At 43.7% G+C, this 16414-nt stretch overlaps 1 protein-coding gene across 1 annotated transcript; it reads left to right on the top strand.

The window, feature by feature from the left end:
* Nucleotides 1-7354: 7354 nt before the first annotated feature.
* On the top strand, nucleotides 7355-16057 carry OTOL1 (otolin 1; the record flags this gene model as incomplete). Its single annotated transcript, XM_082319011.1, has 5 exons — nucleotides 7355-7463; nucleotides 11938-12297; nucleotides 13942-14031; nucleotides 14957-15028; nucleotides 15162-16057. 5 exons carry the CDS (start codon nucleotides 7355-7357, stop codon nucleotides 16055-16057), a joined length of 1527 nt encoding a protein of 508 aa, XP_082175137.1.
* Nucleotides 16058-16414: the final 357 nt, after the last annotated feature.

Raw genomic sequence — 16414 nt, 5'->3', positions numbered from 1 at the left:
GCTCTCAATGGAAACAAGTTTGAAAAGTGTAGGTCTCACAGATACCTGATTCTTCATGTTTTATCTATTAATCACATAAGCTCAGTGTTCAAAAATTCCATTTTTGTCTAGAGGCTGTTGGTAAGTTATTCCAGGAAAATGTTTGTTGTCTCCTGTGTGCTTGTCCTGGATGGAGCAGGATGCTCGGGATGCAGCGCACGATGTCTGGGGTCTGTGGGGTTGATTAAGGCTTAGGGCTGGGAAGTTTGTGCTTCATCTTTGGATGGTGTGGGCTGTAAAACCACCCCGGGCAGGGCTGTTGGGAGCACTTGGAGTGCCCTCTTGTGATGAGCCTCTGGCTGAAGCAGCAGTTCTCCACATTTTCGGAAACCTCTTGTGTTATCCTTCTCCATCCCACCTTCTGCCCCGTCATCCCCGTTTCTTCACAGCTGCACCTGCCAACGTGGAAACCCTCTTCTTTGTCTTTCAGCTCTGCTTGTAAAAATACGCTACATTTCACCATGAGGCCTAGCATATGGTAGAGCTTGTCACTACATTTGGAGTCCAAACTGGGCTCTTGTTGCCTCCTTGCAAACAGCAGCTACTGCCGTAGAAATCCCTCCCGCTGAGGCACGTTTTGCTCTTTCTCCCTTTTCAAGGCCTGCTATGAGAGATGGAAAGGAAGTTACTCTGCTGCTGCCCTAATCAGAATATCTAAAAAATACAATGTATTTTATAATCTATTTATAATTTGTTATTATTTTACATTCCCCTATATTATTCATTTGGAGATAATTTTGCTGCCTCTGCTGCTGCTGGGTGAGGTGCAGAGGAGGTGGAGAGGTTTGCGCCGTGGCTCCTCTTAGGGGATCTTCAGGGGAAATTAGGATAAATGTGTGTAGGAGAAAGATGGATGGTGCTGGCGGGTGGGAGTGTAACCCTGCAGAGCATGAGGCGCTCCTACTTATCAAAGTCCTGTAACAGAGCTGTGGCAGAGCCAGAAGATGCTCTTCCAGCCCCATGCTGGCAACTGCAGCCACCGCACAGGAGACCACGGGTGGGTACGCTTTTTGGGAGATGCGAACCTGATGTGCATCTCACTGCCTCTGCAGCTCATCTCTGAGCATGCTGAGGTGTGAAATGAGCCCCAAACCACGATGTTCTTCTCACACGGCCTCTTGCCTGTTGTTAAGTGGAGAGTTGTGTTTCCAGGACAGTTAATTTTCACCTTGCATGGGTATTAGGCGCCTGTTCCAAAGAAATCAGTGGGATTCTTTCCTCTGACTTTGGTGTTGATCCAAAGTCCCTTGCAAAGTCTAGTTTGTATGTCAGAAAAAGCAATTCTCTGCCTCCCTGTTGCTTTTTAATTTTGTAATACTATAAACTCCCAACAATTTTTGAGTCCAGGACACACACACAGGCAATTTTGTTCCCAGATTTTTTACTTCCTATCAGGATTTTAAGGTTGCAGCACGCGAGTCTTTAAAACACCGTGACTTTAAGTTCTGTAACCTTGCTTTATTACAAAACATATATTTGCCAGAGCAAAGAAGAATTTGGGTTAAAGGAAAGCAGATATTTCCATTTCCTTGTTTCCAAGGGATGTTGCAACACCTCCCGATATAAAATAACCTGCAAAGGAGTCTGCGTCACTGCGTGTCGACATTGTGCCACAGAGGAGCAGGACAAGATTCCCTGCTGAATAAAATTTGCTGTTGTGGAGATCTATAAGCCTTTTGTCTCATAAGATGGTTATTAACTTGGGTAGTTTCAGGCTGACTGGATTTCACAGTATTACAATAGATAATGATTGCAGTGTTTATTATAGAATAATAAGCGTAGGACAAAAGCTTTTGCTAATGCAAAGCACTTGGCCATGGACAGGCTGTGTCCGACAGTGAGACATTGCCATCTCTTGGGCAGGTGCAGCCTGAACATAGACTTTGTTTAAAACCTACAATAATTAAAAGCCTGGTAGCGTAGCTGAGGAATACAAAAGGGCTGAGTCTATCAGTGAGTCCAGTATCCTGGTATTTTAGTTGATACTATTCATACGTATACATCTTAATACTGGCAAGGGAACAATCAGACTCAGAAATCAGAAACACAGCTTGTTATCTCTTTGTGTAAAAATGGTTGTAGTTACCAGGTTGATGTCCCTTAAATATTACAAGCTGTGAATCATTTCTTCTCCAATTATGAGACTGGAAAAGTTTAAATATAATTACATTTGGGATTATTGTCATTTACCTCCTAGAGTCTGAGCCTTTTTAACACAAGGCTTAGAACTGACTTTTAAAAACGGAATCTGCAATTTTCTGCAGTCACAGGGTTTTAAGAGATTAAGCTTTAAGAGTACTAAATATCCTAAGTCTCATGGCAAAACTATGAGGGTTGGCAGCATTGGTGCCTGACTTGCTTCTTGATACGACGTCTCCTTTTTTAAAAAGAAGGTGCGTAGGCATAAGCTCCTGATTTTAGTTAAATTCTGTCTTTCAGAAGGGAAAGTGGCAGGTGTGTGGAGCTAGAGAGACCCTCTGTGAAATAATTAGATGAAAACTGATAATATTTGGCTTAATCCAGAGTGCTGGCATTAAGGTTCTTAGAAAACAACACCTGGCCTTTGCTGATTAATAGGCGGCTGCTGTGTTATTGATCCTGGCATACACCTTTGGTAAATGTTGCCTGTTCTAATAGTAAAAAAACTTCCTGAAACTTGGCAGCCAGCCAAGGCAATTTTATTTGTGTGTGGAATTTTATGGGAACTTTACGCGAGCTTTACATATATGAGAATAATTGTACCTGATCCAAGAACAACAGCAGCTGTATGGACAAATCTTTCCTCATTTGTAAAAAAAAATTTAACAATTTTGAATATTAGAATATGAATTTTTAAACAATAGTGGTTCACAATTTTTGACCAAGTTTTGAACTTCAGGTATTTGGCCACTATGGGCCTGTAGGGTCTGTGCAAAGAAAAAGTGAGAAACTGCTTGTTTCCTGAAGGAGCCCCAAATCCTAATGCCTGCGCCGCATCGGTAGAGCTGCCACGTCTGGCGTTAGAGCCAGGGCGATACAGGGGTGTGTGCTGGAAGGAGAAGGCATTGGCGTGATGGGATGTACCCCTAGAAACTTTGGGGAAGGCAGACATGAGGGATGAATGAGACAACAGGCAAATGAGGCAGTACAACCAAGGGTACAAAAAATGAGAGACAATATAAAACTTTATGGTGCACTTTTTATACTTTAAGTTCAACAATATGCAATAGGAAAATTTCCTAGAAATACTCCCATTTATACGTATGTGCATGTGTATATATATCTCTACATATATCTAAACCCCCCCCACACTACAGTGCTCAGATGTAGAAGCTCCTGTGCTCAGGGTGGTCCAAGCAGCCTGTTGACTACTCCAGCGCATCTTTCTCCAGGTGCCAACTCACCGATCCTCTCTCCTCCTTACTTTGGCTCCGTAAATGCACTTTGGTTTCTGAATTGTACCCACCAGAGGCCAGAAAGAGCCCTCGCCTCTTTAAATTGTTCAGAAAATCCAGTTAAAGTTGGATGTTCATATAAAATCACTCTGACAGTTCATGTCCTTGCCATGATATTATTCAAAATACAATTTTATAGTCCACAGTGTGAGTAGTTTTAAAAGGTAAATTACAGCTCATGGCTGTTTATAGGGGTCACTGTGATTTCTACCAGATTATTCACAGGCAAACATTTAGCCTGAGAGAAAGAAATATTTTGAATCAGTTAGGTATCTATTTAAATGTAATTAATTATAAATTCGGATACATAAAACTGCTGGTTTGTAATATGCCATAGACATGATGTACTTCCATTGGGATTATTTTGATCTCAGAATAATTAAATACTTGGATATACATCACAAAGTGTCGAGTGGCCACTTTAAGCTGCAGAATTTGCTCATGAAGGAACACAAAGGCAGCACATCATTACCTCATAGGCAGTAGGTACTGGGTCTATCTCATGGGTTTCATATATTAAGCATGAAAAAGGAGATTTCAACCAGAAAATATCATTTCCAGGAAGCTGCAGTAAAGCAGCTGTTGCTCTATGTGTCCTGCAAATAGTGACAGTGGAGATCTTTCTGTGCTTCTTTAAGGACTGTACAATATATACAGATTTTCTTCTTTATTTTAGCATCTACTCCTGTGAATACAGCAATCTCCGTATTTGCGGATGGGAAAGAAGTTTCTGCATTGGTAAGTGTTCTTCAGGTGAGGTACCTGTACTGCATTATGGCTGCGTATCGCTTCTCTGCTTCTTTTAGAAGTAATCGTTTTGCTGGGAAGGCTCTTGCTCGTGGTGCATTCAGCCGGTTCCCACTGATACCAGGAGGAGTGGGGGACGGGGAGCAGGAACAGGGGACCTGCCACGGGCACCCGCTGGCCCCGCTGGCCCAGGCTGGGGACACATGCCACCAAAGTGGTCCCAGAGGGTGGCACTCGGGGGGGCTCCCAGGCTGCTTTGACATCCTCAGCCACAGCATGCGGCCAGCGGGGAGGCTGACAACCCTCGCCCCAAAGGGACAAGCTACTATCACCAACCAGCCTGGCATTTCAGACCCTCCCTCAGCAAATATCATCTTTCCTGAAAGATGGCACTGGAAACAAGGAGGGAAACAATCCCACCACCTGCTATTAGCAAAGGCACGGCTATTGAGGACTGTTTTGTTCCTTTTTCCTTAAACACACTGAAGGAAAACAGCAGTACACCAGAGAAGCAGGGTTTCTGTGACATCCCTGAGCCCAACACACAAAGGGAGACCAGGGTGAAAAAGGGGAGCCAGGTAATTTTATCACTTTTTACCTCTGGCCATCTAGAGTTTCCAGACGAGCACAATGGACGTGTTTCTTAGTCAAGACCAGAGGCATCTGTAGGTCCTGACAAAGGAGATCCGTGCCCTGGAGCAGGGCTTGGAGCGGGGCCGCACTCTGCTCCCCGCTGCGGCGGTACGATGGATGGGGGAGTGCGTTTGTTTGCAGGGCCATTTCACACTACTAAAAGGGCTTCAAAAATCGGCACCAGTGTAGGAGTTCAGCCCGACGAGCTACAATAACTCATGTGCTGTAATTCCGGTCTCTCACATAAATAAGTATGTTACTGGTATGTTAAATATGCATTTAGGGACTCTTAGAGTGATTGACTCGATAGAATGTAATAGGTATCATGAAGTTCTTATAGTCCTTAAATAACTCTCTAAATGCTTATTTGTGTGAAACGTTAGCTTTTGGATCCTTCTAGCCATTATACTTTAAAGCGCCATAAATCTCTATTTAGGTGTAACTGCACTGCCATCCTGCAGACTTAGGAAATTTAAAACATACGGTGTAGGGTTTGTGGAATATACTGGCATAGACTGATGCAGGTTTTTTCTTATCTTATTTTCCTTTTAGTATCTGAATCTTAATAACACCAAATACAATTATACTGATTTTACAGGGTGATTATTTTATTCCTTTGCATCCAATGAAAATCCCTATGGCAGTATTTTTTTCAAGTCAAGCATTTTGAAATCCTACGTGAGTAGTAGCTCCTTTTTCTGCATAAATGACTTGTTTAATATTTACACCACACAGCATTTAAAGTTCTCATCACAAATGAAAGCCTCCCCAAAATTTTAAGCTGAAAACAGAACAACTGTAGAGACAAATTCCAAAGATTTTTTTTTTTTAATTTTTAGGTTTTATTTGTCTCAAGCATTTAGTTCATAATTCTTTCTTTTGCAAAAAAATGCAAGCTAGCATCCCAAATGCTGTGCACGTGGGGACACCACACGTGACCTCCCGGCATCCAGGATGGCTGCAGTGTCCCCAGAGTGGGCTGTTCTCCATGGCATCTGAATAGCAGCATCTCCAGATGGAAAAAGATTTTGATCTTTTATATTTTGCTTGCTTTGTTGTGGTGTTTTTACACCACTTACAGCTTAGTTCTCAGTAGTCATATGTTGCATAGAAAAATTTGACATTATTTAGGTGAACATGTAATTTGATGACCAGTGAAGGCTCTGCTACAGAGCTGTATTCTGTCTGTTTTGACATGTTGTTCTTACTGAAGGGAATTTATCCATTTTTTCCCTTTTGTGGGTAAACCAGGATTCAATGGGAAGAGAAGAATAGAAGGACCCCCAGGAGGACCTGGACAGCAAGGACCAAAGGCAGAAGAGTAATCAGGTGCTCAATGGTGAAGCAGGACTTCCTTCTTGGAGGGGACAAACTGGTCCTAGAAGACCTTCAGGAACTGCAGGCTACATGGGGCAACTGGGTCCCATAGGTGACAGAGGACGGAGAGGTAACTGGGGAGAAACGAGGTCCAAGGGGGACAGAGGACAAATGGGTAGGAAGGGCTGGAAGGGAAACATGGAGTTACCTGGTGTCTGAGGATTGCTGGGGCCCAAAGGAGACCCTGAAGTCCCTGGAAAAATGGGTCAGCCTGGAAAACATGAGCTGGCTGGATTTCCAGGTTGAAAAAGAGAGAAAGGACAGAAGGAAAATGGGGGAGAAAATGAAATTGTAGCCTTTTTAGTGAGTCTTAAAAAAAAACAAACCAGCCTTCTGTTTTTTTTTCACCCAGCAAGGGTGAATTCCTGCTGTCCATTTAGCACTGCCTCTAAGTGGTGTTTAGGAAGATACAGCATACTGAGTACATAAGAGAGGAGAAAAAAGGTTGTAACTTGACTTGAGTAATTTATCTGTTGTACTGTCTTATATGGAAATATTCCCTACCCTAATAAACAACATATTAACAGCTGACATTTTCATTTCAGTCTGTTTTCTGTTTAGCTCAATTGTTTTGTGACAATGAATAAAGGAAACCAGAACATATTTCAGTCTTTCAGAAAATAAAATTATTGGCGGGGGAGAGGAGGGCCTCTTCCAGGAGGTCTGCTAAATTGTTGTGGGAAATCTTGTGAGAAGTGTTGATTGTTTTTTCACACAGAAATGCTAATTTCCTTTTAACACTTCTTACCCAGCTAGAATATAATTTAATTCCATTTTTACCCACTTCCTATTCTATGTGAATACTCTCTTTTCCAGTATGCCTCCTTGATACTTGATCATTAAGATTTTAAATTACCTATTATTACACACCTAGCTTATTTTCTATGCTGCTTGAGTTTTCACTGTTTCCTCCTTTATTGTATTTCCAAAACAGATTTTTTTCAGTTTATCAGTCTACCGTGTGTCTGCAGGTCTAAATTTTCTACTTTTATTTGCGAACAATTGGAAGTGGAACCTTTTGGGAGGTACTTTTTGAATCTCCTTTGCTGATTTCATTTAAGAAATACTCCATTAATTTAATACAAAATATATTTACAGTTTACTGCGTCCCTCTGTGTTTCAGGATGGCAGGCGAGGAGAGGATCCCGCAAGCACAAGGTTGTTGCGGCCGCATCCAGGTTCAGGACCCTACTGTGTCCCGGGAGGAGGAGCAGGCTGCGGAGGAGTGGAGAGGTGAGGGTCTCTGGTGAAATCCTCCCTGTCCTCCCTATCTCTGATAACGATGGGCAGCCGGCATTAGGGTTGCAAGGATTAGTGGTTGCAAGGATGCCGCTTCCTTGGGGAATTGCTTTATGCTGGTTAAAGCTTCTTCCAGGATGCACTGGCTTTTGTGTGTTTGCTTCTGCCAAGCCCCAGGAGGAGCTTTTAGTGACCTAGCAGTTATGAGAAGATCCGAGCCCTTCCTACCCGTGCCTGGTGGAAGAGCCGGTAGAAATCAGTAGCATGGACACAGCTTTTTTTTACTTAGCTTTGCAAATCTCAGTCAAAACCAGTTATCTGCAAATATGCAAGTATAGGATTGTGTTTGAAATGTACTTTGAAGGAATTTTAATAGCCCACATGCATCATTTATATCAGTAAAATGTAGATACAGATCCCCTGAATAAACAGAGTGATTAATCTAGTGCTAAATGTTAATTTACGGTCTCAACCCATGAGTTTTCCAAACTGCTTCAGTAACTCAATAAGCACTGTATAATTTAAAAACCTGCGGTTGTCACGTAATCTAATAATACTATTCCAGACTGGTACTGTTCAAGCTACTCAGGAAAATACACTAACCCAGGATTAAAGCTGTGTTCCTTGCTTTAGCTTTAGTATGCAGCAAATATGGCATTAAATTGAAGTCTGTGAAAGAGTAGCTGTGGTGAATATGGAGGCAACACTGTAAAACACAGTAATCTTGGTTAAAAATGGTTAGTCGACCCCTGTTGAATAACTTCTGTTGCTAATAAAAAGTCCCGAGTTAAGACCAAAATAAGGATTTTATTATAATTGATTTGATTGCCTTTTATCTTCAATTTATGTCTCCATGATCTTGTAAGAAATATAACTGCTGAAGACACAAGTATTTTTAACTTCAGTTTAAAACATTGACTCCAATTACAGTATTGAAAAGGGTTATTAATTTTTAAAAAAAAGAACTGTTTGAATTCAGGATCCACCTCTGTTTTCAGCAGTACGAATGAGGATCAGTGAGTGCTGGTGCAGGTTCCATTGCAGGAGCTGTGACAAGCCCATGTCCTACACGGGGTTAGAGCATCTTGCTGTAAAACTCCTAATTGATTTCTTTGGAATAGCCTAAAAAGCTGGTGAATCAATCTAGCCTGGTATGCTTAAATAATAGACTTTCCTTAATCAACTTTTTATTGCTGAAAGCTGTAGACTATTGTGCAGGAAAAGGTGGTTGCAAATAAATCATGGAGGATTACAAATCTCTCCACTTACATTAAAGGAGAATTGATTGTTTCCTCCAGCCTGCCTGAAACAAGCAGCCTTTCTTGTCCAGCAGCTGAGCTTTGAGTGTACTGGTACGTAGTAAATTCAGAGTGATTGAATGAGATGGTTTCCTTGCTCATATTTCACCAAGACAAGGCAATGAAAGGCAACCTCACATTCCTGCATTTCATACTGCACTCTGAACTGGGTTGGGAAATCTAAGAATAAATGCTGGCCCATTTTAATGTCACTGGGGAAGGAAACAAGTGCTGTGATTGCTGGGAAAGAGCAAGGAAAATCAATTAGCTCATGAAATCCTGAGGGGTTATCAGTTCCAATAAGAACAATGTTGTTGCAACCCTCTCGGGGGAGATTTGTCCCAGGGGGACAAAACCCTACCCTGGGTACCCTGCTCTGCACTGGAGGTGGAGGGAGCAGAAAGCATTTGCTTGCCCCGTCTCTGCATTTCCCCAGGACAGCCCTGATTTGAGGCTGAATTCCCATTTCGGTGCATTTCCATGCAGGAACATGCATGCATGCACTCATGATCCCATACAGCTATTTCTATAATTTCTCTTTCACCCTTTCTAAACTCCCACTGCAAGGAGGAGAGTGCGATGCCAACCTCTGCACGCTAAATACCGAGAGAGAAACCTGGACCCTGCTGAAGCAAATGGACAAATTCATGCTGAGTCTGATGGTACCAAAACATGATGCTCTGAGTTGAAAGAGGAGTGTCCCTAAAGCCCCGAAAACTGGTGTTGGGGGAAGAGCCAAAAAAGTCCCATGTGAAGAGCAGCATCCCAGCCTGGGGAAAGCATTTGAATTTCCTCAGCTTTCAATGTCACTTTGCTCCTTTCAGGGGACTTTGCCAATCCCCCCTTCTCTCCACACCATGCAGGCTCTCATTGGCCACAGGAGCAGCTGTTACACAAATAAAACTGATTCTCTCCGAAAATAAGACTGTCTTTTTCAAAGTGCCATTGAGGGGGGGTCGTCCTGGGAGCAGGACCGTTTATAAGGTAGGAGACAGCATGCACTGGTCGTTTAGTCTTCAGGTGGGATATTTGCAATGAAGTCGTAGAATTTAAGACATAGTGGCAATATAATTTGTCTCAAGAAAAGTTACCGTCTGTAACGTATGTATAGCTGCATGAGGACTAGTGTTTTGACTCCCCTGTATAAGAACTTGAAATAATTAAATAACAGAAAGTGCAATCATCTCCCTGATATTTAAAGCTGTGAGATTGGGGTTAAATACCTGTTGTGAACTGGAATATCTAAATGCTATAATTTCAGGGACCAAACAAAAGAAGTGTATTACTACAATGCTGTTATGGGACATGTGCTAACAATTAGTAGATATTTAGATCCAATTAAATATAGATGTACTGAATGAGATGTCACTGCAGCAAAGTTTAATTTTATGTCCACTGTGAATCGTAATCATAGAATCATAGAATCGTTCAGGTTGCAAAGATTTTAAAATCATCATGTCCAACCGTTAACCTAGCACTGCTAATCTTTCCTAGTGGGGGGATTCAAATGAATGATTTTAGAATCAGTGGTAGTAGCTAATGTAATGAAAAAGTCCAAAATTTCAGTTTTATTAAAATGCATTTATATATTTAGGAATAATTATTTTAGAAACAGTCTTGCGCATTATAATGAAAATCTGTTTAACAATTTGTTGGTCTGAGCAATTTATTTTCTGAACAGACTGGTAAGGTGTTTTTTATTAATTACGTTTTTCCAGTATTTGACAGCAATCCATCAATCTGGCTGTGTAACTGGAGAGCGTCTGTTTTTAGAGCTTGTTGAAGAAGCGGCTTGTGACAGTAAAACATAGAAATGCGAAATTATGGGTTTATTTAGTTATCTCCAGCAGTGGCAAAACACTCCCGCATGAGTATATTCTTCAAAAGGAGAATTTGGTGCTTTTTTTTTCTCTTCCTAGACAGCAGATGACCTTCCTTCTCTGCGACTGCGGCTGCTTCCCTGCTGCTGGCTGTAAGGTCTGGCTGCTCTCTGCCTGCCTGCGCTGAGCGCTGCCCTCCCGTGCCAACCATCCTGGAGTTAAACCCTTCATGGTAAGGTTGGCAGGGGCTGGTTGGGAGCAAATACAGGCCTACGACAAAAATCAGTGCCTGTTATCCTGTCCTAATGTGACACACGCCTGGAGAAGGGATAATTTATCCTTTACTGGAGCCGATGGGGTAAAGAATGGGTTGAATGGCAGCAATGGGCAACAGTGATCACTGGGGATTTTGTCTGGACAATCAATTTTCCATTAAATGATTTGGTTTTGTGTGAAAATGGAAAAACTCATGACCCTTTGCCTCTAAAACTGAATTCTTAAAGATGGAAAGATTATAATCCAGCCCCCAAATACCTGACTTTGAGTCAGACCTCCTTTTGCCCTCTGGATGGCAAGGATAGTCAGTGTTTCTCCTGGTGACTTTTTCATGTAATGAAGTGCCTTAGCTGCTAAGGAAGGTTAGATTACAGGTTCAGCAAGAAAGGGAGTCTGTTCTGTTGGTATTTACAGGTCGGTACACTGGTTTAAAAAAGAAACAAAGATGCTTTATATGACAAGTCATCTGAGAGGCATCATCTGTCCTATAGGAAAAAATGTGTGCTTCTTACTTTGTTCTTTCTTCCTGGTTCAGCTAAATCAACACTTTAAAAATAAAAAGAACAGACCTGAAAGTTTACACTAAAAGAATATACAGGTCCAGAAAATCAGTCAGTAACAAATTAAAAATCAACATTAAAATTTTGGCATATTTGATATTTCATTTTGTTTCCATTTATTCTTTTAGAATAAACCTTTTTATAATGTACAGTTGTGTTGGACTCTGAAGTCGTTACTGAATTATTCCTAATCATACACTCGGAAGGGAGACATCTGTGTCCCAATGATCATATAACTCTCAATCAGTCCCTTGAACTTCCAACCACAGCGAACAGGAGCAGCCAAATGACAAGCGCTCTGTAGGGTGACAGTCAATAGAGGTGAGCAGGCAGGAGGTTTTGCTAATTTTGCTTTACTTTCCCCATAAAAAGTGAGGTGTTGTAACGTAGTCCTCCAGGCAGATGCCTACATGTTCCTGACGCTACTCCTGCAGGTCTTCTGGCTTTGTGGGGAACACGTGAATGCAAAGGGTGTTGTGCAGCAATTTATTATTGTGTTTGTCTTTTCCTACAGCTGCCAACATGTGGAGCTCACCGGGGCCCATCTCGGCATTTGTGATGCTGGTTGTTGCTGCTGTGCATGCGGGAGTGAAGGTGACCCCAGCTGTGAAGTACACGAAGACGAAGCCCTTACAGCTGGCGGGTGACGGTGCCTCTCACACCCCCCTCACTTCCCTCACGGGGAAAAGCTCGATCCCAGCAGCACCAGGCAGAGCTGAGTTACCCACCCTGAGCCCCGCGGCCCGAGGGGCCACCACACTCTTCCCCTTTGAGAACTACACGCTCGACACAGCCGATTTCTTCTTCAACTGCTGTGACTGCTGCCCACCTGCTGTGGGGCCCCGAGGGCAGTCGGGAGAGCAGGGACCCCCAGGTACAGGGACGCCTGTCTCGCCGCTCTCAGCAAAAGTGCATAAACCGCATCAAGGAGTCTCCTGCTTTTCCTTCAAGAAATGAATCAGCAGGACTTGTGCAGCAAATGCTGAATGTGATTATACCTTGTGTAAATCCAGAGCAAAAAAGCGCATGCCAGCCACATCCCATAAGTTATAAAACACCAGTATGAGTCGGAAAGCCCCAAAGAGGAGCTTCCTCCCCATGGCACTCACTTTGAGGACCACAGTGGCGTGGGAGCGCATGCAGAGCTGGCCCCATACCACATCGCTGCTGGCAGGTGCCCCACATGGCCATGCTCTTTGATTCTCTGTCCCTGTGTCTGATCCCCTGGCAGTCACAGATTTACTTTCACATTCACTTCAACCATGGTTTTATGACCCTCAAAACTACCTGCAAACAGTTTTGTATCTTTGCTGAAGGTTTATAATAAAAGCCTCTTTTTCTTGGACTTTTTTTTCCCCTTGGAAAAAAGGAAGTTAAATACAAAAATAATTTTGGGTTCAAATTTTAAAATAATTATTTGCTTTCACAAGAGGCAGCTCTGTATAGAGCACCTAAATATTTTATGACACACTTTGTCTCTTTTTTCTACTGCTAAAATACATATCTATAGAGTGCCTAATTCTAATACCGCTGTAATGAATACTGCATTAGTCTGCAAATGTTCACTTTAATAGCACTAATATTGGAGACAGAAACTATTCATCTGAGAAAAGGTGGTAAAATCTTGAAATAATTTTCTTTTAATACAATGGACTCAAGGGATTTTCACTTCCCATAGCTTGGGAGGGATTGGCTAATGGAAATTATAGTGGCTGCAGAGGGAGTTTGCACTCATACATCTCTTGAGTGTTGATGGAAAAGTCCTTGTGTCAAATGGGTTGTGTTGTGATGACTGAAGCTGCCATAGTCAGCTCCCAGATGTGCCCCGGGAGTCTCTAGATTCCCAAGTGGATGAAAAAGTAAAAAGAGATTGAAGCCAGCTTGCTTGCCTTTCAACCCATCCTTTATGCAGTATGGAGCTGTCTGCCAGGTTCCACTTTTATATTTGCAGACAATTCTTTTTAAGGAGAGGGGCAATTACGAAGCTATGGGAGCTCCTTAGATGCACTCAAATATTAAAGACTGGTTACTTCTGATGTTTTATGAATGTCTGAGCTCCTGTGGCTCAAGGGCAGCTGAAAGTTGGTTTTAAATCTTTAACTACAGCCACGAGTGAAATGCAAAACTGTAAGATTTGGGGATTGCAGTAGCTGAAAGGCCAAGGCTGGGGAGCTGCGTGCCTGACCAGGGGACCTGCGAGCACTCACCCCACTAATCCCAGCATGAGCAGTGCGGCGTCGCCCCTACCACCCCTCGCCTTTCACCCTGCCGTAGGGTTTCAGCTGCAGTGTCTGCAACGCATAGGGGAGCAGGGCTCAGGCCAAACCCATCTGTCTCACGTCTTCTTTGCATTGGTTGCATGATGCCAAATAAGCAGCTCTTGCCAGGGTGATGGAAACAGAGTTTGCCTTACATGCATCCCTCAATGCCATGTTGCCTAGCTATTATTGTGAATTTTCTTTATAAACTTAAACCTTTGAGTTACTAAGATAATTTTCTTGATGTGATTACATTACAGGTCCCAAGGGGGAGAAGGGAGATGCTGGTCTGCAAGGTCTGCCAGGAGCTCCAGGTCCTCAAGGTCCAAAAGGTTCTAAAGGAGAAAGAGGTAAAGCACACTAACTGCTCATTTCAAAAACAGATGCTGTTGTCACCATCGAATACCACAAAATTATAGGAAAAAATATTTTTCAAAGGAAAAGGAGTATGCTGATATGGCTTGACACCTTGCAAGATTTAGCTGGCTTTAGTGCAGGGACAATAATTCAGATGGTGGTCGTGTATGCGCAGGTGGTATAGCAACAGCTGCTCATAAAGATCTCACTCAAAATTCCTCGTTCTGAATGGGAGTTTAAAAACTGAGTTCAATTTGCTTTGGATTAGGGACATAAGTAGGAAAAAAACACCATGGAAGCGACGCGCAGGTGTAGAAGCTGCATTTCAATTTAAGTATCTCAGGAAAAAATGATTTCAGCTAAGATGGAGATCAATTATTATCCAAGAGTAGTAACAGAAAGGAAACGACCATGCCCTTCATTTCAGGCTTGGAGCAGCTCTGTCCTGCTGCCACACACCACTGGTAGCATCCTGCGGCTGCCTTTGGTCGTGGAGAAACACACAGCAAAGCCGATAACAGGGGTACCAGCAGCAGCGTGCTGCGCGGTTCAGTCAGTGCGGTCTCTTAGGCTGTGATTCACTTCTTGAACAAGACTTTTGGCAGTTCTGGAGTGAGAAATGCAGAGCTGCCATCTTCTCCATCTTGCCATTAAACAGCAGCAACCGCCTCCCAACGAGGCACTGATTAGAGCTGGAAATCCAACATTTGGGTGAGATGCAGTTGTCTGCGATGGTGCTTGGCGCTGTGAGATTCAGCCAAGCTTTCTGAAGGCATTTCTTGAAAACGCACATTGCTCATCTCTGTTTTATTAATGAAGTGAGGGACACATGCAAAATGGTACCAGTCATCTGCTGTGCAATGACAGCTGTGCTCCAGACAACTGCACTAACAGTATATTAACGGTGAAATGTCCTAGGAGGCAAAGGGGAGCAAGGCGAGCGAGGAGTAAGTGGAAACCCCGGTTATCCAGGCAAACCTGGGCTGCAAGGTATGTAACACGGGCCGGGAAAGCCAGGAATATTGCACTGACCTTTCCCTCTGCTGTTGGTGATGCCCCTCCATCTCCAAAGCAATTCAATACTTTTAATCTTTTTTTCCTGCCCACTTTGCCCTTTTTCTAGGTGAAGCTGGAGTAAAAGGCAATAAGGGCAACTACGGCTTCCCTGGACTGAAGGGACAAAAGGGGTCCAAAGGGGACACTTGTGAGAACGGGACCAAAGGAGACAAGGGAGATAGAGGGGATGCTGGAGACCCGGGAGTGGACGGAGAACAGGGTGACAAAGGGGAAAAGGGAGACACAGGGGAGAAGGGGTATTGCGGGGAGCCAGGAGGGAGAGGTGCGAAGGGAGAAAGAGGGGAAGGGGGGACAAAGGGAGAAAAAGGGAGCAAAGGGGAGATGGGGGTTGAGGGAATTCAGGGGGTGGATGGAAAACAGGGAGAAAAGGGTGAGCAAGGAAGTAAGGGTGAAAAAGGGGACCTGGGACCTGCCGGTGTGATGGGACCTTCTGGGCCCAAGGGAGTTGCTGGCAGCAAGGGAGGTCGAGGGGCCCCAGGAAAGAAAGGCTCCCGTGGGGCGAAGGGCGCCCGAGGGGACACCGCAAAGCTCCTGCGATCAGCGTTCAGTGCCGGCTTGTCCAAGCCCTTCCCTCCACCCAACGTCCCCATTAGATTTGACAAGATCTTGTACAACGACCAAGAAGATTACAACCCTTCCACCGGGAAATTCAACTGCAGTGTGCCCGGGGCATACGTCTTTGCCTACCACCTGACAGTGAGAGGGCGTCCAGCCCGTGTCAGCCTCGTCGCCCGCAGCAGGAAGGTGGCCAAAGCCCGCGAGACGCTCTACGGCCAGGAGATCGACCAGGCGTCCTTCCTGACCATCCTGAAGCTGAGCGCGGGCGACCAGGTGTGGCTAGAGGTTGCGCGGGATTGGAACGGGGTCTACGTTAGTGCTGAGGACGACAGCATCTTTACGGGGTTTCTTCTGTATCCAGATGTTTTTGAGATCCTGCTATAGATTTAAAGGGCAAAGATGTTACTGAGAAACATGCCTCTCTCTCCCTCTGCCTGCGAGAGGAGAAATGAGCGTCAGTTTAGCATATTGGTTTAGTTGCTAGGTTTCATGATCTTTTAACAAAAATACTTATATTTGCAAAATATGGATTAGTTTTAACTAGCAGCCCCAAGAAGTGGCACGTACTTTGTGCAGGTGGGTGATAGCTGAGAGAAAACGTTGTCCAAATGCCAGCAGGACCAGCACGGGGAGGGTATTTCACATCACAGACTTCAGGTTTGTAATTAGCCTATTCAAATTATATAATGAAACTCATTGTCCGACTGCAATTTTAATCAGGCCAGCTCCTGCAATCCTCGC

This window comes from Platalea leucorodia (assembly GCF_965183815.1).
Source record: "Platalea leucorodia genome assembly, chromosome: 8".
Taxonomy (NCBI): Eukaryota; Metazoa; Chordata; class Aves; order Pelecaniformes; family Threskiornithidae; genus Platalea; species Platalea leucorodia.
The sequence above is the reverse complement of the archived record's forward strand: the minus strand, read 5'-3'. Positions and strand labels throughout refer to the sequence as shown.